The 25,737-nt window shown below is 45.2% G+C and overlaps 1 protein-coding gene across 1 annotated transcript in view; it reads left to right on the top strand.

Moving 5' to 3' along the window:
* The first annotated feature begins 319 nt into the window (after positions 1 to 319).
* UBE2D2 (ubiquitin conjugating enzyme E2 D2) overlaps positions 320 to 25,737 on the top strand; it is a 71,471-nt gene continuing 46,053 nt past the window's right edge. The window contains exon 1 of the mRNA XM_002815954.5: positions 320 to 967. Coding sequence (XP_002816000.1) covers positions 944 to 967 — 24 coding nt within the window. The 5' untranslated portion in view covers positions 320 to 943. The remainder of the gene's footprint in view (positions 968 to 25,737) is intronic.

A 25,737-nucleotide genomic window follows, 5' to 3' on the forward strand; every position in this document is an offset into this window, starting at 1 on the left:
ATCTCCCTCGTGGCGGGTGCCCGAGCTGTAGCCACGCGGCCTCTGGAAAGAGATGTGCTAAGTCCCAGGACTTCAGAAGAGCTCTGTGACCTTGGCCAAGTCCCTTCCTCCTTCAGGAACGCTGCAGTGGGCCTAAGTGCCTCCTCCCGGGACTGGTACGGGACGGGCGTGCGATCTGGACAACATTCGCCTTTTAATGTTTATTGATCTTTTGAGACACGCGCGTGGGTTTCCATCGGCAATGAAGTCAACGGTCGCGGCGCTGGAGACTGCGGAACTCGCGCTCTGGATCTCGCGAGATCTCCGCCCAGGGCTTCGCAGCGTCACGCCCTCCGCGGCCGTGGCGGCGACGGCGGTGCGTAGCTTACTCACGGGGCGGCCCGTATCCCTCCGCCGCCGGCGCGGCGCGGCCCTCCCTCCCCTGGCCCGCCAATCCCCGCGCCTCCCGACCTGCCCCTCGGTCGGGCCCACCCCGTACTCCGACGGCCCCACCCCGGCGGCGCAGCCCGCCCGCCCGCGCGTCCCTCGGTCCACCTGCAGCAGGGAGGAAGACAGGCAGTCCCTCCGGCTGTCCGACCAAGAGACGCCGGCCGAGCCCGAGGCTTGGGCTTTTGCTTTCTGGCGGAGGGATCTGCGGCGGCTGAGGAGGCGGCGCTGATCCTGGGAGGAAGAGGCAGCTACGGCGGCGGCGGCGGTGGCGGTGGCGGCTAGGGCGGCGGCGAATAAAGGGGCCGCCGCCGGGTGATGCGGTGACCGCTGCGGCAGGCCCAGGAGCTGAGTGGGCCCCGGCCCTCAGCCCGTCCCGCCGGACCCGCTCTCCTCAACTCTCCATCTTCTCCGGCCGACCGGGATCGCCGAGGCGGCCTCAGGCTCCCTAGCCCCTTCCCCGTCCCTTCCCCGCCCCCGTCCCCGCCCCAGGGGCCGCCGCCACCCGCCTCCCACCATGGCTCTGAAGAGAATCCACAAGGTAAGCGGCCGGAGGTCGGCTGCGGGGCTGGCCAGCTGAGCAGGCTTCGGCCTGCACTTCCCGCCGTAGTCTCCGCCGGGCTCGCGGCCTCCTTGGATCTTGCTGCCGGTGCTGGCCCGGCGGGGCGGCCTCCATACCCCACTCCCAGTGATGGCGCCCGTGGAGGCCCCGGCGCGCAGCCCGCGCTTAGGCCGGAGGTGCTGTGGCGGCCTCAGCGTTCCTCCCCGGCTGCCCTTCTAGGCCCGCATGGTGTGGACTCTTAGGGTTTCTCTCCAGTCTGGGACTGCCGCTGCACTTGAGGGCCATTGTCCGGCCAGGATGGCGGGGTTGGGGCCGAGGGGGGCGCTGGGGCGTTGGGCGGCCCCTTCGACAGAGGTCGAAAGGGCTTCTCGCCCCATTTCTGTTTCGTCCTCCCACACCTGCCCTAGCTCCCTCCACAAAACCGCCTGAGCTCGGGCGGACGGAGGAAGCCGTTTTGCCCGATCCACAAGTATATCCTGAGTTCACTTACCTCTTGGGTGGCAGCACACATCGGTCCACCCTGCTTGTCCAGAAACTGTTAAGAGTTGGAAGTTCAGAAGAAAAAAAAAGGTGACTTAATGAGGGAGGAGGGAAGTAGAGGGAGAATCATTTTATTCCTTGAGGTTGCTATATGTAGTTAGAAACTAACACTTACGTTTTGCAGGATTGGATCTAATAGAAAAGCTGTACATTGGCAAAGGTAGAGGTAGAAACCTGAACATTGAAAACCACCAAAGAAATTATACAAAATTCCTTTCACAGCCTCTTCGCAAAATGGACTTGACGCTATTAGGTGATATGTTTACGGAGACTCTTAACTGGGAAGGGGTTTTACTAGATTTTGTATTAAAAAGGATTTCTCTGCTCTTTAAAGTGAAGGGTTATTTAGTTATCGATAAGGAGGTTTTCCTAATCTAGAGTATAAGGTTGGCTTAAAGTTTATTTTTTTTCCCTTTCTGATGTTGTAACCTCTTAGTGCCACTTTCATGTTTTTTTTCTTAGAAGTAGGGAGGCACCACTATTAATTTCTGTTTGGTGTTTCACTTGGCTACTCAGATTGGCTATATTAAACCGGTAGCTACTTTTTTCTTCAATACATATTTTTCCTTTTAGTGGAGAACGGGGTCTTGCCGTGTTGTCCAGGCTGGTGTGGAACTCCTGGGCTCAAGCTAGTCTCCTACCTCTGCCTCCCTTAAGTGTTGGGATTACAGGCATCAATTAGCCACTGCACACGGCCTATACCTGTAGCTACTTAGAAGTAGGTACTGGGGTTATCCATTCTGAATGATGGGATGGGGATGCAAGAGGAAGAGAACCAGTTTTCAGCTTGTCTTAAACTAAGTCAGAATACAGATTGATGATTTAAACACCTCAGCTCAGCGGTTGGTCCTCATTTCATTTTTGCTCAGACAGTGTGGAGTCAGTCGCATTGGTTACTATAATTAGGTTAGCTACTTAACTTCTTTTGACTTTGATTTCTAACAAATGAAGAAGGGCAGATTTTAGACAATAAATCTTGTACTAAAATGAAATGGTATTTGTTAAATACCATAAAGAAGCTTGAACCTTAAGCAAAGATATCTTAAAGAACCATTTGAGGGGCAGGGGAGCACACTGAGGAGTAGTCATCCAAATAAAATATATACATATATATTTTAAAGGCTTTTAGGAATTGCTAGGTCCTTATGGAATCTAATTGGGAAGTTATCAAATACCTGTAGAAGCTTGTCCTCTTATTTTAAAACCTGAGAAAAAGCAAGTGGGTATAATGTGTGATAATTTACAGATAAAGAAATATAGATCTGCTGGGCGCGGTGGCTCACGCCTGTAATCCCAACACTTTGGGAGGCCGAGGTGGGCGGATCACGAGATCAGGAGATCGAGGCCATCCTGGCTAACACGGTGAAACCCCGTCTCTACTAAAATATACAAAAAAAAAAAAACTAGCTGGGCGTGGTGGCGGGTGCCTGTAGTCCCAGCTACTCGGGAGGCTGAGGCAGGAGAATGACGTGAACCGGGGAGGCGGAGCTTGCAGTGAGCCAAGATCGCGCCACTGCAGTCCAGCCTGGGCCACAGGCGAGACTCCCTCTCAAAAAAAAAAAAAAGGAATGTAGACTTTAATCTCTACATTGAATTATATGTGTAACGGACTTTTTCAGAGAGGGAAATATCTCTTTGACACAAAACACACATTTTAACTAATAATACTTGCTCTGGTAATATAGTTTCTTATGAGTTGCTACATATTTTCTAGAATAGATTTTCCCTAAAATATGCCTTTGTAAGATTTTTTAATAAAATCAAGTTTAGAAATAATTTGAACTTTTTTGGGGGATAGAGTTTCAGTCTTGTCGCCCAGGCTGGAATGCAATGGCACGATCTCGGCCCACCGCAAACTCCACCTCCTGGGTTCAAGTGATTCTTCTGCTTCAGCCTTCTGAGTAGCTGGGATTACAGGCACGCACCACCACACCCGTCTGATTTTTGTGTTTTTAGTACAAACGGGGTTTCACCATGTTGGCCAGGCTGATTTCCAGTTCCTGACCTCCGGTGATCCACCTGCCTCAGCCTCCCAAAGTGTTGGGATTATAGGCGTGAGCTACCGTGCCCGGCCTGAACTTTTTTTTTTTTTTTTTTTTTTTAGAGACGGAGTCTCCCTCTGTCGCCCAGGCTGGAGTGCAGTGGTGCTATCCTGGCTCACTGCAACTTCCGCTTCCTGGGTTCAAGCGATTCTCCTGCCTCAGCCTCCAGAGTAGCTAGGATTACAGGCACCATGCCCAGCTAACTTTTGTATTTTTAGTAGAGACGGGATTTCACCATGTTGGCCATGCTGGTCTTGAACTCCTGACCTCAAGTGATCGGCCCGCTTTGGCCTCCCAAAGTGCCGGGATTGCAGATGTGAGCCACCTCATCTGGCCTGGCCTGAACTTTTAGAATTCAATATTAACCATTTTCCCCTAGTTTATTCCCTAGAGCCCTTCACAAAGTATGGCTTGACTTCTCTGAGACTGCCAGTGATAAGAAAATGAAGTTTATTTTGGTATACCACTCAGAAAGATTGTGAAAACAAAATGGAGATTAATTTTTTTTTTCCAAACTCTTTGTACCACAATTTTAAGTTGAATAGCTGACTTCCTAGGCATGGATAAGATCAGTTCTATCTTATCTTCAGTCCTAGTAATGTGTCTGCAGTGGAATCCCCATTGCTTGGCTTCTATAATTGATCTTGATCTTAAACCTTCCCAATTATCATTCCCTGAAAAAATAATTCTACTTAAATACCTTCTTGACTTAAATGTCATGAGTTGCTACATCTGGGTTCTAATAAGATTTTTCTAAGAAAAACTACATTTGACATGTGACATCTTCAGGAATTCAATATCTTGTTTCTTTGACAGAGGGACGCTATTCATGTCTGTGAATTTGGCAGTCTTTGAAATGCCATGTCTTTTTTGGAAAAAGCTTTTGATGGGCTTTATTTTGATATACGTCTTAAGGTCCCCTGACCTATGCTATAAGCAGAGCATAGCAAAGAGGGTCATTATGAACATTGTGTGTAGTTCTGGGCAGGGCTTGGGATCCTTTGGGATTGTTGGTATCTACACCACGTGGCCCCACCCTGCTATGTTTTAAGGTTTTCTGCTAACTTTTTAGGTCTTCAAGCCTTGATTTTGATGCTTTGAGTGCCTGCCTCTAGCAGCACCACCCCCAGCCCTTTTCCAGTTGGCTGCATCTCATCTGTTGTGGGCTAAGAAACCAGATCACAGAGCTTATTAAAATTGTGTCTAAAATAAGATCCAGTAGGCTCTTGACTGAAGAGGGCTTCATGTGCTCTGTGAACTGTGTGGTTTCCTTGGCTGATCGGAGACCTTTTTGACTTGCTTCCTGTTTTTCTTCTTTACTTTTGCTATACAGATGTAGGAGGCTTTTTGGTGTTCTTAGAGTGCTGTAATGTTGAAGTATTTGGTTAATTTCTCTATTCTTGGGAAGGGTAAAAGGCCAAATAAATATCTTGATTCTTTGAGGAGTTGAAGACTGACCAGAGTTGGATACTAAAAGCTTTTCTTAACAGTAATAGTGCATTGTACATTTTAATGGTGTCCTACTAGTTGCAGATAACGTTTGGTATACATAGCTTTCAAACAAAGTAATGCCAGGATTATCACTTGATCTATTTCTGTGATAGAGATTTTTTTTCTTTTTTTTTTTTTTGAGACAGTCTCGCTCAGGCTGGAGTGCAGTGGCATGATCTTGGCTCACTACAAACTCTGGCTCCCAGGGTCAAGCAGTTCTCTTGCCTCAGACTCCCAAGTAGCTGGGATTACAGGCACTCGCCACCATGCCCAGCTAATTTTTGTATTTTCAGTAGAGACAGGGTTTTACCATGTTGGCCAGGCTGGTCTCGAACTCCTGACCTCAGGAGATCCGTCCATCTTGGCCTCCCAAAGTGTTGGGATTACAGGTGTAAGCCACTGCGCCCGGCCTATGGCTAGCTTCTTTTAAGGCGTCTCAAGACAAAGTTCTCAATGAAATAAAGATTTCAGGTCATGCACAGTGGGCCACGCCTGTAATCCCAGCACTTTGGGAGGCCCAAGTGGGCAGATCGCTTGAGCTCAGGAGTTCGAGACCAGTCTGAGCAACATGACGAAACATGGTCTTTACAAAAAATACAAAAAATTAGCTGGGTATGGTGGTGGATGGCTGTAGTCCCAGCTAGGTGGGAGGCTGAGGTGGGAGGATCTCAGGAGCCTGGGAGGTAGAGGCTGCAGTGAACGGTGATCAAGCCACTACACTCCAGCCTATGCAACAGAGTGAGACCCTGTCTCAAAAAAACAAACAAACAAAAAAGATTTCAAACTCTGATGTCTATAAAAGCCAGGCAGGTACCAAAGTGAGCAGAGAGAACTTGAGGGAGCTAGAAAGCATGTGCTATCAGATGAGGGCAACTGCTAACCAGCTCCCTGCAAATGTTGCCATTGCTAAAATCTGTGGGCCCAGTGTTGCGATATCTTCCATTCAAAAAAAAAAAGAGAGAGAGAAGCCACAAATCCAGATTTTTTGGCAACCGATTCAACTTAAAAAAAAACAACAACAACAACAACAAAATACACCTTTTTGGTCGACATCCGTTTAGTATGTGGATTAAAGTAACCAGGGATTAGGGTTCATTAAGTAATCAGGAGTGTAAAAAGATTACGTCATTTAAACAGTACTTTCTGTATTTTTAAAAGTTTGAAAGTATTGCTTTATGTAAGATTAAATTTTCTTGTTTGTTTGTTTGTTTTTGAGACGGAGTCTTGCTCTGTCGCCCAGGCTGGAGTGCAGTGGCATGATCTCGGCTCACTGCAACCTCTGCCTCCCAGGTTCAAGCAATTCTCCTGCCTCAGCCTCCCGAGCAGCTGAGACTACAGGCTCGCACCACCACACCCAGCTAATTTTTGTATTTTTGGTAGAGACGGGGTTTCACCATATTGACCAGGCTGGTCTCGAACTCCTGACCTTGTGATCCACCTGCCTCGGCCTCCCAAAGTGCTGGGAATACAAGCATGAGACACCATGCCCGGCCTTAAGTAGTTTTTAAATACAATTCTAATTAACTTGCTTTTTTTTTTGAGACCTCAGGTGATTTGCCTGCCTTGGCCTCCCAGAGTGCTGGGATTACAGGGATGAGCCACTGCACCTGGCCAATTTGCTAAGTTTTGTATGTTTTTTTTTTTAGTTTTTTGTTTGTTTTTTTTTTTTTGAGAGAGAGTCTCGCTCTGTTGCCCAGGCTGTAGTGCAGTGGCACAATCTTGGCTCACTGCAAGCTCTGCCTCCTGGGTTCACGCCATTCTCCTGCCTCAGCCTCCCGAGTAGCTGGGACTACGCATGTGCCACCATGCCCAGCTACTTTTTGTATTTTCAGTAGAGACGGGGTTTCACCATGTTGGCCAAGCTGGTCTCAAACTCCTGACCTCCAGTGATCCACCCGCCTCCACCTCCCAAAGTGCTGGGATTACAGGCGTGAGCCACCGTGCCCAGCCTTTTGTATGGTTTTGTGTGAGGTCTTGGGAAAACCAGTTTTGTAAATACATTGATCCCATAGAAGTTTATGTATTACTCTTCCATTATGATCTGTTTGATGTTTTGAGTTTCTCTGTAGACTGACAATACACTTTGAAAATGTCTGAGATTGGGAAGTTACCGAAGCATGATCTTAAAGAAAGTAGTTGTATACGCTGAACAGTACTGTATTTAAAAAATTGCTTAGGCTGGGTGTGGTGGCTTATGCCTGTAATCCCAGTACTTTGGGAGGCTGAGGCGGGCCGACCACCTGAGGTCAGGAGTTCAAGACCAGCCTGCCCAACATGGTGAAACCCCGTCTCTACTAAAAATACAAAAGTTAGCCAGGTGTGGTGGCACTCGCCTGTAATCCCAGCTACTCGGGAGGCTGAGACAGGAGAATTGCTTGAACCTGGGAGGCAGAGGTTGCAGTGAGCCAAGATCTCGCCACTGCACTCCCGCCTTTGCAACATAGCGAGACTCCATCTCGAAAAAAAAAAAAAATTGCTTAAAAATACTGTAGGCCGGGCCGGGCACTGTGACTCACGCCTGTAATCCCAGCACTTTGGGAGGCCGAGACAGGTGGATCACAAGGTCAGGAAATCGAGACCATCCTGGCTAACGTGGTGAAACCCCGTCTCTACTAAAAATACAAAAAATTAGTCCGGCGCGGTGGCAGGCGCCTGTAGTCCCAGCTATTCGGGAGGCTGAGGCAGGAGAATGGCGTGAACCCGGGAGGCGGAGCTTGCAGTGAGTGGAGATCGCGCCACTGCACTCTAGCCTGGGCGACAGAGCGAAACTCTGTCTAGAAAAAGAAAAAAAATAAAAATAAAAAGTACTGTAGGCCGGGCGCGGTGGGTCATGCCTGTAATCCCAGCACTTTGGGATGCCGAGGTGAGTGGATCACGAGGTCAGGAGTTCAAGACCAGCCTGGCCAAGATGGTGAAACCCCATCTCTACTAAAAATATAAAAATTAGCTGGGCATGGTGGTGAGCGCCTGTGATCCCAGTTACTGGGGAGGCTAAGGCAGAGAGTTGCTTGAACCCGGGAGGTGGAGGCTGTGGTGAGCTGAGATCGCACCACTGCACTCCAGCCTGGGCAACGGAGCAAGACTCCGTCTCAAAAAAGAAAAAAAAAATACTGTACTAGAGGTGTGGTACCATATATTAGATTAATATTAGAGGTAAGGACTCATTGAATTCCTATCAAAATGATGAAATGAATTAACAGGTAGTCCTGTGGAGTATTGGGAACTTTAATAAATGGTTGTCTGAATATGTCTATTTAAATTAGTTCTATCTTGGATAGCAGACATACCTTCCTACTCCAAAAGGTGAGCTTCTTCACATAATTTCTGGGAATTTTTTTTTTCCCCACTAAAAAAGTATTCTTTATTTCCTTTACAAAAGATCATTGAATTGAGGCACTTTCTTTGGCTCTACTAGATTGTTATTTAAATATAATTCAAACAGCCATCGAGGATAACTGTTAATAAATCTAGGTTTTCTCTGAAGTCTCCCAGTGTATATTACTGTACTGATGACTGACAAGGAAGAGGTTTTGACAAGGTCCAATTCTGTATATTTCTGCTAAAATATCCTAGGCAGTTCCCAGGATAGGAGTATCTGACTCATGCCTCATGCTACCAGGAACCTTTGTAGCCTCATCCCAGAAATGCAGAAACACACTTGTTTTGTCTGTAGAAATAAAGTTTTGATGGTTAGATTTCCAGGCAAACCTTCAAAATCATGTTAAACTATAATATAGGGAAATAAAGTAGTAGTTCTTCTTCTGTCTGCAGAGTCAAGTGAGATTTCGGGTAATAGAATCATAAAATGTTAGCACTGCAGCACATCTCAGGGCTGCTGTCTGGTAAGGCCGTGTGACCTACCAGGTAAGACTAGGTCTGAATTGAGAACCTGGATTTCTTGACTGTGTCCAGTGTGTTTTCTGGCAAGCCATGTGTTATCCGTACATAGCTGTTAGGTATATAAATCCAGAGGATGCAGCCTTTTTTCTTTTGTTCAAACAATTGGATATTTAAACTGTGTCTTGGAACCTGAAGATCCTCCTCAACTTCCCTTTATATGGTTGGCAAGGTTGCTCATAAGCCCGCTTAAAACTGCAAATTTAGGCTTGACACAGTGGCTCATGCCTGTAATCCCAACACTGGGAGGCCAAGGTGGGAGGATTGCTTGAACCCAGGAGTTCAAGACCAGCTTGGTCTGTAATGGGAGACCCTGTCTCTACAAAAGCAAAACAAAGCAAAACAAAATTAGCTGGGCATGGTGATGTGTGCCTGTAGTCTTAGCTACTCAGGAGGCTGAGACAGGAGGATCACTTGAGCCTGGATGAAAGGTCAAGGCTACAGTGAGCTGTGATCATACCACTGCACTCCAGCCTGGGCAACAGAGCCAGATTCTGTGTCAAAACAACAACAACAACAAAAAAAACAACTACTGCAAATTTGGTGTTCTATTCTCACCACCACCACCCCTGCCTTTTTTTTCTCCCTGAAACGGAGTCTCTACCTCTGTCGCCCAGGCTGGAGTGCAGTTGTGCAATATCGGCTCACCGCAACCTCTGCTTCCCAGGTTCAAGAGATTCTCCTGCCTCAGCCTCCCAAGTAGCTGGGACCACAGGTGCATGCTACCACGCCTGGCTAATTTTTGTTTTTTGTGTTTTTTTGAGATGGAGTCTAGCTCTGATGCCCAGGCTGGAGTGCAGCTGCGTGATCTCGGCTCACTGCAGCCTCCGCCTCCTGGGTTCAAGCGATTCTCCAGCTTCAGCCTCCAGAGTAGCTGAGACTACAGGCGCGTGCCAGGATGCCCAGCTAATTTTTTGTATTTTTAGTAGAGACGGGGGTCTCACCATGTTAGCCAGGATGGTCTTGATCTCCTGACCGTGTGATCCACCCACCTCGGCTGGTTTGGAACTCCTGACCTCAAGTGATCCACCTACCTTGGCCTCCCAAAGTGTTGGGATTACAGGCATGAGCCACCGCCCCCAGCTTTCTGCATATATCTTTCATCAGAGTCAAATGGATTTTGTTTTTTAAGTGAAAGTGAGTTTATTAGGAAAGTAAAGGAATAAAGAATGACTACTCCCTAGGCAGAGCAGCCTCAAATGGGTTTTTAATCTCTAAAAAGACTAAAAACCACTGTCCTTCCATCTTAAACATTATTTTAATCTCAGCAGATGAACAGAGTACCTGTTCTGCAGAGAAAATATAAATCTTATGTGTGAGTTCTTAGGGATTTCCTTCAAGGTATTGAAACAACAGATCGGCTGGGCGCGGTGGCTCATGTCTGTAATCCCAGCACTTTGGGAGGCCGAGGCGGGTGGATCCTGAGGTCAGGAGATCGAGACCATCCTGGCCAACATGGTGAAACCCCATCTCTACTAAAAATACAAAAATTAGCCAGGCACAGTGGTGGGCACCTGTAATCCCAGCTACTTGGGAGGCTGAGGCAGGAGAATCACTTGAACCCAAGAGGCGGAGGTTGCAGTGAGCCGAGGTCGTGCCACTGTACTCTAGTCTGGGCGACAGAGCAAGACTCCGTGTCAAAAAAAAAAAAAACAAAAAACAGATTTCAGCTATCCACTTTAGGGTACTCACTGTGCATCAGGAATTACTTGATCTTTTCAATCTTTCAATAATTCTGTTCTCCCCAGGTTAGATAAGGAAACAGTGGGAGAAATAAACTTGCCTAACATTATATGGTTATGGTAGGAAGAACTAGGATTCAGATACAGGCGATCATGACTGTAGAGCTATTGTCTCTCCAGATTTACTTGTTTTAGTCATAGCCCTTCTCCCCTCTAATCTCTAGAGAAGCTTTACTTTTCCCTTTGCCAAACTTAACTTTTGCTTTCCATCCTTCTCTCTCTCTTTCCCTCTTTCCTTCCTTCTCTCCCTCCCTCCCTCCCTCACTTCCTCCTTCCCTCACTCACTTCCTCCCTCTTTCCTTCCTTTTTCCTTTTCTTGTTTTTGCTCTCCAGTAATTGTCTTTGTTTTCATACTTCCAGTCTCTTCTCCACTAACTCCTCTTAGCATCCAAACTTATCGAAGGTTTTCCCCTATTAAAAAAAAAAGCAGTAAAATAACTTTTTAAACTTCCCTCTTCCATAAGAGCTACTTCCTTCCTCATCTTTATCCTTCCCATCTCTGACATTTCAGTCCCAGAATTCTTGAAAGAATAATCTATTCACTGTTCTGGAACTATTTAGTAGGGTCACTGATGATTACTTAATTGCCACATTCAGTGGATACCTAAGTTTTTGTTTAACTTTGGTAATAATTGACATGATTTTCATTCAGTTCCTTTGGCTTCTGATAAACTGCTTTCTTCTTCCTCATATCTGGTGTTTCCCAACTTTATTAGAATGCTTATCAAAGTAGTATTGTTGATGGAGTACAAGCCAAAGTGTATGAAATCATGTATACTTGTATTAAAATTGAGAGCACTGGCTGGATATGGTGGCTCATGCTTGCAATCCCAGCACTTTGGGAAGCCAAGGCAGGAGGATCACTTGAGCTCAGGAGTTCAAGACCAGCCTGTGCAATATAGCAAGACCCTGTGTCTACAAAAAATTAAATTAGCTAGGTGCGGTGGCATGTGCCTGTAATCCCTGCTACTCAAAAGGCCAAGGCAGGAGAATCGCTTGAGCCCAGGAGTTTAAGGCTGCAGTGAGCTGTGATCATGCCAGTGCACTCCAGCTTGGGCCACAGAGCGAGATCTGTCTCTTAAAAAAAAAATTGACAGCACAAATTACCTAAGATAAATTATTATTATTATTATTATTATTTTTTTTTGAGACAGAGTCTTGCTCTGTTGCCCAGGCTGGAGTGCAATGGCGTGATCTCAGCTCACTGCAACCTCCTCCTCTCAGGCCCAAGCAATTCTCCTGCCTCAGCCTCCCAAGAAAAGAAGCTGGGATTACAGGCATGCACCACCGTGCCTGGCTGATTTTTGTATTTTTAGCAGGTTTCACCATGTTGACCAGGCTGGTCTTGAACTCCTGGCCTCAAGTGATCCACCCGCCTAAGCCTTTCAATGTGCTGGGATTGTAGGTGTGAGCCACCATGCCCCACCCGATCTCAGATAAATTAATTAAAATATATAATCAAAATATGTCACAAAATTATTAAGAATTATCAAGATGAGGCTGGGCGCGGTGGCTCATGCCTGTAATCCCAGCTCTTTGGGAGGCCAAGATGGGTGGATCACGAGGTCAGGAGATCGAGACCATCCTGGCTAACACGGTGAAACCCCATCTCCACTAAAAATACAAAAAAATTAGCTAGACGTGGTGGCGGGCGCCTGTAGTCCCAGCTACTCAGGAGGCTGAGGCAGGAGAATGGCGTGAACCTGGGAGGTGGAACTTGCAGTGAACCGAGATCGCACCACTGCACTCCAGCCTGGACGACAGAGCGAAACTCCATCTCAAAAAAAAAGAACTATCAAGATGAAACATCTGTCATTCTTATTTTGCTTTCAGTTTTAAGAATAGTATTTTTCTTACATAATAAAAGTCATCCTCATCAGGTACCCCTTTAAATGTCTTACTGTATATTGTTTTCATTACAGTATAATATGAAAATTTGTTTCCAACAGATACATTGTAGCAAAAGAAAGAATACAGACTGCATATTTTGCAGTTAGGCTGCTGCTGACATTATTAATTATCCCATCATGGATAGGTCACCCTAATTTTTCTGAAAAATGCCTGTTCTTTGCTTGTGTTTATTTTAAAATAATATGATTACTTGGGCTTAAGAATCAAAGGACTCTGCTTTCCATTTAAAATGTCTTTCTTGGCCGGGCGCGGTGGCTCAAGCCTGTAATCCCAGCACTTTGGGAGGCCAAGGTGGGTGGATCACGAGGTCAGGAGATCGAGACCATCCTGGCTAACACGGGGAAACCCCATCTCCACTAAAAATACAAAAAAAAATTAGCCAGGTGTGGTGGTGGGCACCTGTAATCCCAGCTACTCGGGAGGCTGAGGCAGGAGAATGGCTTGAACTCGGGAGGCGGAGCTTGCAGTGAGCTGAGATCACGCCACTGCGCTCCAGCCTGGGCGACAGAGTGAGACTGTAAAATAAATAAATAAATAAGAAATAAAAAATGTCTTTCTCCTAGATATAAGTCAATTGGGAATGAGTACACTTGAAATATTTAATATATAATAAGCTTTGATTAAATAACTTCTCTATTTTTTTGAGACGAAGTTTCGTTCTTGTTGCCCAGGCTGGAGCGCTATGGCATGGTCTCGGCTCACTGCATCCTGCACCTCCCAGGTTCAAGCGATTCTCCTGCCTCAGCCTCCCAAGTAGCTGGGATTACAGGTGACCGCCACCACGCCCAGCTAATTTTTGTATATTTAGTAGAGATGTGTATTTAGTAGAGATGGGGTTTCACCATGTTGACCAGGCTGGTCTTGAACTTCTGACCTCAGGTGATCCACCTGCCTCAGCCTCCCAAAGTGCTGGGATTACAGGCGTGAGCCACCATGCCTGGCAATAACTTCTCAAATATATATTGAATTATGATAAGAAACATAGGATAGATCTGTGATGGTCAAATAGACAATGCTGGAGACTAAATGCTGTTTATACCTCAGAACACAGATGGAAAGTCAAATGTAGGCATCATTTGCTTTCTGGTGTGCAAGTTTCTTGAGGCAAATTACTGCTTTAAGGCTACAAAAACATGTAGTATTTCTTAAAAACGTGTTAAAAATGATAAAATTGTCCGGGTGCCGTGGCTCATGCATGTTAATCCCAGTACTTTGGGAGGCCAAGGCAGGGGGATCGCCTGAGGTCAGGAGTTAGAGACCAGCTTGGCCAACATGGTGAAACCCCAACTCTGCTAAAAATACAAAAATTAGCTGGGCATGGTGGTGGGTGCCTGTAATCCCAGCTACTTGGGAGGCTGAGGCAGAAGAGTTGCTTGAATGCGGGAGCCGGAGGTTGCAGTGAGCCCAGATTGAGCCACTGCACTCCAGCCTGGACAACAGAACGAGACTCTGTCTCAAAAAAGAAAAAAAAATGCCAGGTTCGGTAGCTCAGGCCTGTAATCCTAGCACTTTGGGAGGCCAAGGCAGGTGGATCACTTGAGGTCAGGAGTTTGAGACCAGCCTGGCCAACATGGGAGAAACCTTGTCTCTACTAAAAATTCAAAAAAAAAAAAAAAAAATTAGCTGGGCGTGGTGGCGGGGGCCTGTAATCCCAGCCACTCAGGAGGCTGAGTCAGGAGAATTGCTTGAACCTGGGAGGCGGAGGTTACATTGAGCTGAGATTGCACACTGCACTCCAGCCTGGGCAACGAGAGTGAAACTCCGTCTCAAAAAAAAAAAAAGTAAAATTTAGAAGAAAAATATTACTGTCTTTATTACTATAATATATATTAGTAATTAGTGTCTCCTGGGGAATGCTGCTGTAGTTGTAACGCTTGTAGTTGGTCCTTCCTAGAATCTTGTTCTCCGGTCTTTGTTCAGTGCCTTTGCTTATACAGAGAATCTCTTCTCACCCCACCCCTACCTCCTAAATTCTTTATTCATACTTGGGGACCCAGCAGAAATGGCTTCTCTAGGAAGCATGCATGAGGCATACAGGCAGTCAGAGTTCAACTGTAGAATCGTTTCTTAGTGTGTAGACATGATTGATTATTCCCCTATTTAGACTGAACTCTCCTGGGCAAAGTTCTTGTCTTATTCTTCGTATTCCTAGTACCTAAAGCATGGTATTCTGTGTTTGCCAACAACATTCAGTGAATGCCAATATCAGGTGGGGTGGCAAAAAAAAAAAAAAGAAAAGAAAAAGTGGAATTTTGGAGCATTTGTGGCCTTAGGCAAGTCACTTCGTGAATTTTCCTGAGCCTCAGCTTCGCTGTCTGTAGAATGGGAATTAAACCCTGCAAGCCTGTGGGGAAGATTAGACAGAAGAGGGTTTAGCATTTTGGACTACATAAAAGGTAATTTTGTTGTGATTTTTTACAAATGTGCTTGGCAGTTTTATTCACAGTACCCGATACTTAGAAACAACTCAGATATCCATCATTAGCTGAATATGTAAACAAAATGTAGAAAATTCATATACTGGAGCATTACCCACCAATACAAAGGAACAAATAGTGAAACACCCCTGCCACTTAGCAGTTTATTAGTCGGCTCCAAGTTCACCCTCCAGTACTTGCTCTGCTTTGACTAAATAACTTCTGAAATACGTATTTGAGCTGGTGAAGAGCTGGACTCTTTCACCTTTGCAGTGAACAAAATGTTGGGCTTTGTCAATAGAGGGCACTAGAGGGACATTACAGAGGAAAGGGGCTTCTCAGATTTGGTGGACTTTTCTTTTTTTAAGTTTTTAAATATTATCATGGTGTCTTAACATGCCAATAATGTTGACGTACGGAATTGGTATAATCTCGAAATCTTAGGTGTCAGTGTTAAATATATGTTTCATTTTTACTTCATCGTCACCCCAAGCAAAAAAAGAAAAAAAAAACCTGAATGTGAAAAGAATGAAGTCTTATAATATTTCTAAACTAAAAAAGGGATTGAATCCAAGTATTCTTCAGCAAACTTCAAAATACTGTCACCTTAATATGTTTTTAATACATGTGATATTTTTGTAGGTCTAGAATTGTGAAATCAATTCTCTTAAACATTATCTTATTATAGAAGTGTCTGCTGCTATCCTTTGAGCATTAACCCCACCACCTGTAATGCATCATGCCAGTATAAGTGATAGAATTGCTTTGCTAAATTCTTAAGGGCTTATGTCAGGGAAAAACTTTGAAATTAGCTGGGTACAGTGGCTCATGCCTATAATCTCAGTGCTTTGGGAGGCCAAGGTGGGAGAATCACTTGGCTGGGAGACCAGCCTGAGCAATTTAGCAAGACCCCTTCTCTACAAAAACTGCAAAACTTAGCCAGGTTTGGTGGCACATGCTTGTAGTCATAGCTACTGGGAAGACTGAGGTGGAAGAGGAGGATCTCTTGAGGCCCAGAGTTCAAGGCGGCAGTGAGCTATAATCTGCACTGCACTCCAGCCTAGGTGACAGAGCGAGATCCTGACTCAAAACAAGACAAGCCTTGAAATCAAAGTTGATTTTTACAAAAGCCTCAATGGTAGGAGTTTTAGATTTCTTAAAATAATAGCACACTAATGGAGTGAGTGATTTTCTTTAGATTAAATGTTTACGTATTTATACCATCTGTATTAGTTTCCTAGGGTTGCCATAATAAATTACCACAAACCGGGTGGCTTAAAGTAACAGAACTATATTCTCTCACAGTTCTGGAGGCCAGCAGTCTAAAGTCAGTCTGTCTTCAGGTCCATACTCCCCCTGGATGTTCTAGGGGAGAATCCTTCCTTGTCTCCTCCCACTTTGGTGGCTGTCAGCATTCCTTGTCTCCTTTGGTTTGTGGCTACATCACTCTAGCATCTGCCTCCATCTTTGTATCACCTTCTCTGTGTGTGTCTTCTCTTTTGTGTCTTATATGGCCACTTGTCATTAAACTTGCCCATCCACGTAACCCAAAGATTTTTTTTTTTTTTTTGAGACAGTCTACAGACGCGTGCCACCACGCCCGGCGAATTTTTTGTGTTTTTAGTAGAGATGGGGTTTCACCTTGTTAGCCAGGATGGTCTCAATCTCCTGACCTCGTGATCTGCCTGCCTCAGCCTTCCAAAGTGCTGGGATTACAGGTGTGAGCCACCGCGCCCAGCCAGTAAATTCTTTTTATTACTGTAGTAGATGATACTTGATTAAGTGCTATCTCGGGTGCTTTCATTGTTAACAAAGGGGCTCCCATCTCTAAGCTTACATAAAATGTAATTTTAAAAAGACATTTCTTTAGATGTACCTGTTCACATTTTTGTTAATAGTGTCTCATGTCTGGTTTTGGAGGCTGGAATGTTCCAGGGAGCCACAAAAATCTCTGTCAGTTGGTGTTTTGAATAATTGTTCTGAAATATACTCCCAGGCTTGAAACTTGGATCTGGCTTTCTTTTTTTTTTTTAAACTTGATTTTTTTTTTTTTTTTTTTTTGCTCTTATGTTATTCATATGAATTTTGCAAATAGAGAATCAGTCTTGTAGCATAGTAAAATTTAACAGTTTATGTGACTATTGATCTACCCATCTTATAGAGATTGTCTGTCTGTAGGAAGACTATGGTAACCGTGTTCAGACTCATCATTTTGAACACTCTAGGTTAGTGTTGGAGAATTTGTAAAACAGAAACTTAACCAACTGTTCTTTGAAAGAGTAAAGTCCATGAAAAGTATTACTTTTAAGTTTCAAGGATTTATAGTTTTAGGTTAACAGTTTTTACATATTATATTTCAAAACATCAGAGTACTGAAACTTACCTATATGCTTATTACTAAAAATAGTTCATGCAGGTTCTTTTGGGTGATCATAGTTTTACAGAGTATAGTAGAAAACAGGATGCCAGTTAGCATCTCTCTTTTTTTTTTTTTTTTTTTTGAGATGGAGTTTCACTCTTGTTGCCCAGGCTGGAGTGCAATGGCGTGATCTTGGCTCATTGCAATCTCCGCCTCCCGGGTTCAAGCAATTCTCCTGTCACATCCTCCCGAGTAGCTAGGATTACAGGTGCATGCCACCACGTCTGGCTAATTATTGTATTTTTAGTAGAGACGGGGTTTCGTTATATTGGTCAGGCTGGTCTCGAACTCCTGACCTCAGGTGATCTACCTGCCTTGGCCTCCCAAAGTGCTGGGATTACAGGCATGAGCCACTGCACCCGCTCCTGGCCAGCCAGTTGGCATCTCTTTAAGGTCTCCACTATCCAGCTATATTAAGTAGCACAGAAACACACCAAGTTAATGATATTAACATTCATCACCCCCCACCACCACATTTTCTCAAGCTTCGTACTACGGTACATGTGTGATTAGTGTTACAGAAGAGGGTGTCAGTAACCCAACAAATAAGTTCTTTTGGTTTGTGGTTTGCTATGTAGTTACTAAGGAGGGATTCAGCTGGTGGAGGAGATCCTTGCACAAATGCCAGGAAAGAAGCCCTTTTCCTAGCATTTTAGTGTTTCCTTTGAAGCTTAGTGAGTGGTGAAGTCTTTTGGCATAGGTGCTCCACCATCTGTCTATTCACGTAGACTCTTCCCATCTACCTGGCTATGTGCCACCCTTGTTGTGGACATAGAGGGGTAGAGAGCAGAGACCACTGCTTCAGTAACTAAAAATAGATGGAATTTCAGATCCTGACAGAGATTCTCTGTGGAGTCGCTACCACTGCTTCTCATCTCCTGGAGTTAGCAAGGAACAGCTGTTTGTCTGATCTGCTTTTGGTACTATGTATACTTCCTAATACTTTTGTTCCCCTACTTGCTATAGAAGTAGAAGTAGTTTTACTGGAATACCTACGATTTTCCTGTCCTGTCTCTCTCATTCACTTAGTTATCTTCTGCCTTGGCTCTGGTTGCCAAAATTCTAAACTTCCGTTTTGTGTTTTGTGTGTGTGTGTGTGTTTTTTGTTTTTTTTTGACAGGGTCTTGCTCTGTTGCCCAGGCTAGACTGCAGTGGCACAATCACGGCTCACTGCAGCCTTGACCCTCTGGGCTTAAGTGATCCTCCCACCTCAGCCTTCCCAGTAGCTGGGACAGCAGGTGTGTGCCACGATACCTGGCTTTTTAAAAAATTTTTTGTAGAGATAGGGTCTTGCTGTGTGGCCCAGGCTGCTCTCAAACTCCTGTATTCAAGTGATCCTCCTGCCCCAGCTTCCTAAAGTGCTGGAATTACAGACAGGAGCCACCCCACTCTGCTAAACTTCTGGTTTGTTAGGTATATGATCCCATGGCTGCAGTATCAGAGAATGAGGTTATTGCCTTTCCATGTACCTTATTTCGTTGACTCTAAAACGCATCAATTGAAAGATGTACCATTATTCTACTAAGAAGGAAAGTATATTTAGTGCCAATTAAGCTGACATGCCATTGATTATAATATGCAGCCTGATTTCAGCTATGTTTTATTTTTTTTTATTTATTTATTTATTTTTGAGACGAAGTCTCACTCTGTTGCCCAGGCTGGAGTGTAGTGGCACAATCTCAGCTCACTGCAACCTCTGCCTCCCAGGTTCAAGTGATTCTCCTGCCTCAGCCTCCTGAGTAGCTTGAATTAACAGTTGTGTGCCACCACACCCAGCTAATTTTTGTATTTTAATTTTCTAAATTTTTTTGAGATGGAGTTACGCTTTTGTTGCCCAGGCTGGAGTGCGATGGCGTGATCTTGGCTCGCTGCAACCTCTGCCTCCCGGGTTCAAGCGATTCTCCTGCCTCAGCATCTTGAATAGCTGGGATTGCAGGCATGCGCCACCACGCCCAGCTAATTTTGTATTTTAAGTAGAGACGGGGTTTCTCCATGTTAGTCAGGCTGGTCTTGAACTCCCGACCTCAGGTGATCCACCTGCCTTGGCCTCCCAAAGTGCTGGGATTACAGGCGTGAACCACCGTGCCTGGCCTAATTTTTGTATTTTTAGTAGAGATGGGGTTTTGTCTTGCTAGCAAGTCTAGGCTGGTCTGGAACTCCTGACCTCAAGATGATCCACCCACCTTGGCCTCCCAAAGTGCTGGGATTACAGGCATGAACAACCGTGTCCAGCCTCAGCTATGTTTTTTTTAAAAAGTCTTACAATCAGTGACAATCACTGTAATTGTAACTATCTGGTTCTTCAACAGACATTTACTGGGCAGTTTTCATGGACCAGGCACTGTGCAAAAAGCTGGAAGTCAGGTCCCTATTTGTTACTGGGTCAAGAGACATTAAATAATCACATGTCGGGCGCGGTGGCTCACATCTGTAATCCCAGCACTTTGGAAGGCCGCGGTGGGCAGATCACGAGGTCAGGAGATCAAGACTAGCCTGGCCAACATGGTGAAACCCTGTCTCTACTAAAGACACAAAGAATTAGCCAGGCGTGGTGGCGTGCACCTGTAATCCCAGCTACTTGGGAGGCTGAGGCAGGAGAATCGCTTGAACCTGGGAGGCAGAGTTGCGGTGAGCTGAGATCATGCCATTGCATGCCTGCCTGGGCAACAGCGAGACTCCCTCTCAAAAAAAAAAAAAAAAAAAAAAGTTGTTCCCATAGATAAAGCTCATGTCTGTAATCCTAGTACTTTTTTTTGAGAGAGTCTCACTCTTGTCACCCAGCATTGAGTGTAGTAGCACAATCATAGCTTGCTGCAGCCTCAACTTCCTGGGCTCAGGTGATTCTCCAGGCATGTACCATCAGGCCCAGCTAATTTTTTGTATTTTTAGTAGAGGTGGGGTTACACCATGTTGCCCAGGCTGGTGTCGAACTCCCGGGCTCAAGTGATAACGCCCACCTCAGCCTTCCAAAGTGCTGAGATTACAGTCGTGAGTCACCCTGCCTGGCCAATCCTATCATTTTGAATGGCTGAGGAGAGAGGATGGCTTGAGTCCAGGAATATAAGACCAGCTGGGACAGCGTAACAGAGTGGGACCGTTTCTACAAATTTTTTTCTCTTTTGAAATGGAGTCTTGCTGCGTGACCCAGGCTGGAGTGCAGTGGCACGATCTCGGCTTACTGCAACCTCCGCCTCCTGGGTTTAAGCGATTCTCCTGCTTCTGGGACCACAGGCGTGTGCCACCACACCCGGCTAATTTCTTGTATTTTTAGTAGAGACGGAGTTTCACCATGTTAGCCAGATGGTCTCGATCTCCTGACCTCATGATCCACCCACCTCAGCCTCCCAAAGTGCTGGGATTACAGGCGCGAGCCACCGTGCCCAACCTCTACAAAATATTTTTAAAAATAAGCAACACCCAGGTGTGGTGGCATGTGCCGGTAGTCTCAGCTCACTCGGGATGCTAAGGCAATATTGCATGAGCCTAGTTCAAGGTTTCAGTGAGCTATGATTCACATCACTGTACTCCAGCCTGAGCGACAGAGTGAGACTCTGTCTCAAATAATAATAATCACACAGACAAATATGAACTGTATAAAGTTGTTAAAGCAACCTGGGCTTTACCGTAGTACTTAATAAGAAATAAATTGAAATGGCGTAAAGAGGCTTCTGGGAAGGTCTGTAAGGGCAACATTTAAGTGAAGCCTGAAGGTGGATGTGGGGGAGGAGAGGATGGGAAGAATATTCTAGGCAGAGTGTTCCTGTAGTCCTGGAGTGGTTGAAATTTAAAAGTTAATTAAGAAAAAGTAGGCCGGGAGTGGTGGCTCATGCCTGTAATCCCAGCACTTTGGGAGGCCGAGGCGGGTGGATCATGAGGTCAGGAGTTTGAGACCAGCCTGGCCAAGATGGTGAAACCCCATCTCTACTAAAAATAACAAAAAATTAGCTGGGTGCGGTGGTGAGCGCCTGTAATCCCAGCTACTCAGGAGGCTGAGGCAGGATAATCGCTTGAACCCAAGAGGCAGAGGTTGCAGTCAGCCGAGATCACGCCACTGCACTCTAGCCTGGGTGACAGAGCAAGACTCTGTCTCAAAAAAAAAAAAGTAGAGGTTGAGCATTCCTTATCCAAAATGCTTAGGACGCTAAGTGTTTCAGATTTTGAATTTTTTCGGATTTTGGAATATTTGCATATACATAACGAGATATCTTGGGGATGGGACCCAAGTCTAAACACAGAATTGATTTATGTTTCATTTAGGCCTTGCACAATTTTTTGGAGCCTGAACATAATTTTATGTAGTTTGTTTTTTTTTTTTGTTTTTTTTTTTTTTGTTTTTTTTTTTTTTGAGATGGAGTCTCGATCTGTCCCCCAGGCTGGAGTGCAGTGATGCAGTCTTGGCTCACTGCAACCTCCGCCTCCCGAGTTCAAGCTATTCTCCTGCCTCAGCCTCCTGAGTAGCTGGTATTACAGGCACGCGCCACCATGCCTGGGTAGTTTTTGTATTTTTAGTAGAGATGGAGTTTCACTGTGTTGGTCAGGCTGGTTTCAAACTCCTGACTTCGTGATCCAGCCGCCTTGGCCTCCCAAAGTGTTGGGATTGCAGGTGTGAGCTATTGCGCCAGCCGTTTTTTTGTTTTGTTTTGTTTTGTTTTGTTTTTTTGAAGATAGAGTCTCACTTTGTTGCCCAGGCTGGAGTGCGATGCAATGGTGTGATCATGGCTGACTGCAGTCTTAAACTCCAGTGCTCAAGCCATCCTCCCAAGGACTGCGGGCACTGTGGTATACAGGTGTATAGGCACTGCTGCCCAGCTAATTTTGTAGAGACAAGGCCTCACTATGTTGTCTAGGCTGGTGTTGAACTCCTGGACTCAAGTCATCCTCCTGCCTTGGCCTCCAAAGTGCTAGGATTATAGGCCTTACACAATTTTTTTTTTTTTTTGAGATGGAGTTTTGCTCTGTTGCCCAGGCCGGAGTGCAGTGATGTGATCTTAGCTCACTGCAGCCTCCACTTCCTGGGTTCAGGTGACGTCCAGCTAATTTTGTATTTTTAGTAGAGACGGGGTTTCACCATGTTGGCCAGGCTGGTCTTGGACTCCTGACCTCAAGTGATCCTCCCACTTCGGCCTCCCAGAATGCTGAGATTACAGGTGTAAGCCACTGTGCCTGGCCTTTACACAATATTTTAAATAATTTTGTTCATGAAATAAAATTTAACAGTGTTTTAACTGCTGCCTACCACACGCGAACAGGTGTGGAATTTTCTACTTGTGACATTATGTCAGCACTCAGAAAAACTTTCAGATTTTGGAGCGGTTTAGATTCGAATTTTTTTTTTTTTTTTTGAGATGGAATCTTGCTCTGTCACCCAGGCTGGAATGCAGTGGCTCAATCTCGGCTCACTGCAAACTCCACCTCATGGGTTCACCCCATTCTCACGCCTCAGCCTCCCAAGTAGCTGGGACTGCAGGCATCCACCACCACGCCCAGCTAATTTTTTGTAGTTTTAGTAGAAACGGGGTTTCACCGTGTTAGCCAGGATGGTCTTGATCTCCTGACCTCATGATCTGCCCGCCTCGGCCTCCCAAAGTGCTGGGATTACAGGTGTGAGCCACTGCGCCCGGCTTTTTTTTTTTTTTTTTTTTTTTTTTTTTTTGAGACGGTATCTCACTGTGTCGCCCAGGCTGGAGTGCAATGGCGTGATCTTGGCTCACTCCATCCTCCACCTCTTGGGTTCCAGCGATTCTCCCGCTTCAGCCTCCCTAGTAGCTGGGATTACAGGCATGTGCCACCACACCTGGGTAATTTTTGTATTTTTAGTAGAGACGGGGTTTCACCATGTTGGCCAGACTGGTCTCAAACTCCTGACCTCAGGTGATCCACCTGCCTAAGCCTCTCAGAGTGTTGGGATTACAGGCATGAACCATTGCATCTGGCCAATAACAATGTATTCTTAAAAATTGCTGAGAGTAGATTTTTTAAGTGTTTTCACTACCAAAAGAAGTAAGTATGTGAGGTAAATAAGTATGTGAGGTAATACATATGTTAATTAGCTCAGTTTAGCCATTCTACAATGTATTCATATTTCAGAACAACATGTTGTGCATGACAAATACATACAATTTTGTCAATTTAAAGAAGTTGGCCAGGTGCAGTGGCTTACGCCTGTAATCCCAGAACTTTGGGAGGCTGAGGTGGATGGATCACCTGAGGACAGGAGTTTGAGACCAACCTGGCCAACAAGGTGAAACCCTGTCTCTATTAAAAATACAAAAATTAGCTGGGCGTGATGTCAGGTGCCTGTATTCTCAGCTGCTCGGGAGGCTGAGGCAGGAGAATTGCTTAAACCCAGGAGGTGGAGGTTGCGGTGAGCTGAGATCATGCCACTGCACTCTAGCCTGGGCGACGGAGCAAGACTCCATCTCAAAAGAAAAAAAAAAGAAGTTGTGAAATGAACAAAGGATAGTTAAAGGTAAAATAGGAAAGGTTCTTGAATGAATAGAGAATATGGTCATATGCCACATAATGACATTTTGGTCAATGACAGATGATATTATGACAGTGGTCCCATAAGATAATGGAGCCAAAAAATTCCTGTTGCCTAGTGGCATAGCTGTTGTAGCGCAATTCCTTTTTTGAAAAAGTAAATTAAAAAAATAATAAGTTTATTATAGCCTGAGTGTACAGTGTTTATAAAGTCTGCAGTAGTGTACAATCAGTAATGTCCTAGGCCCTCACATTCACTCATTACGGACTCATCCAGAGCAACTTCCAGTCTTGCAGACTTTGTTCAGGGTGAGTGCCCTATAGAGGTGTGCCATTTTTTACCTTTTTTTCCCCATGTTTTTACCATACCTTTTCTGTTTAGATATATTTAGGATACACAGATACCATTGTGTTATAGTTGCCTACAGTATTCAGCACAGTAATATGCTGTATAGGTTTCTAGCCTAGCAGCAATAAGGCTGTATACCATGTGGCCTAGGCTATACCATCTCGGTTTGTGTAAGTACACTTTGATGTTCCTACAGCTACACATTTCTCAGAATGTATGCCTTTTGTTAAGTTTAGCATGACTATATTCTCTTCATAACACGTTTCCATTTCAGTGGTTGCTAAAGTACTCAAATAAAGAAACTCCTTATTCTCTCATGTTTTCCACATTTACCCCAAAACACCTTTTCCTTTTTTTTTTTTTCTTTTTTTTTGAGACAAGAGTTTAGCTCTTGTTGCCCAGTCTGGAGTGCAATGGCGCGATCTCGGCTCACTGCATCCTCTGCCTCCTGGGTTCCAGCGATTCTCCTGCCTCAGCCTCCCTAGTAGCTGGGATTACAGGCATGCGCCACCATACCCGGCTAATTTTTGTATTTTTAGCAGAGACCAGGTGTCACCATGTTGGTCAGGCTGGTCTCGAATGCCTGACCTCAGGTGATCCACCTGCCTCGGCCTCCCAAAGTGTTGAGATTACAGGCGTGAGCCACTGTGCCTAGCTCAAAACACCTTTTTCATTCAAGTTCAGTAATTACATCGTAATATATTGTGTATGTCACTATAAACTAACTTTTTTTTTTTTTTTTTTTTTTTTTTTTTTTTGAGAAGCAGTTTCACTCTTGTTGCCCAGGCTGGAGTGCAATGGCGCGATCTCGGCTGACTGCAACCTCCATCTCTTGGGTTCAAGCGATTATCTTGCCTCAGCCTCCCATGTAGCTGGGATTACAGGCATGCACCACCACGCCCAGCTAATTTTGTATTTTTAATAGAGACAGGGCTTCTCCATGTTGGTTAGGCTGGTCTCGAACTCCGCACCTCACGTGATCCACCCACCTCAGCCTCCCAAAGTGCCCGGCCGCGTGCAGGTCTTTCTTTCTTTTCTTTTTTTTTTTTTTTGAGACAGAGTTTTACCCCATCCCCCAAGATGGTTGGAGTACAGTGGTGAGATTATAGCTCACTGCAGCCCCAAACTTCTGGGCTCAGGTAATCTTACTGCCTCAGCCTCCTGAGTAGCTAGTACTACAGGAATGTGCTACCACATCCCAGCTAATTTTTTTTGTTGTTGTTAATTTTTTGTAGAGACAGGGTCTCACTTTGTTGACCAAACTGATCTCAAGCTCCTGGGCTGAAGCAGTCCTCCAGTCTCAGCCTCTCAAAGTGCTGGGATTATAGCCATGAGTCCCTGTGCCTGGCCTATAGACTTTCTGTTTCCTGACGCTATTGGTGATTGGGCTGAATAGACTAGACTTCCTTTTGGAAATTTTTTATGTGCCTTTGTAAGTATTTGAGCATTAATTCTGCT

Source organism: Pongo abelii, chromosome 4, assembly GCF_028885655.2.
Source record: "Pongo abelii isolate AG06213 chromosome 4, NHGRI_mPonAbe1-v2.0_pri, whole genome shotgun sequence".
In the NCBI taxonomy this organism is placed as follows: Eukaryota; Metazoa; Chordata; class Mammalia; order Primates; family Hominidae; genus Pongo; species Pongo abelii.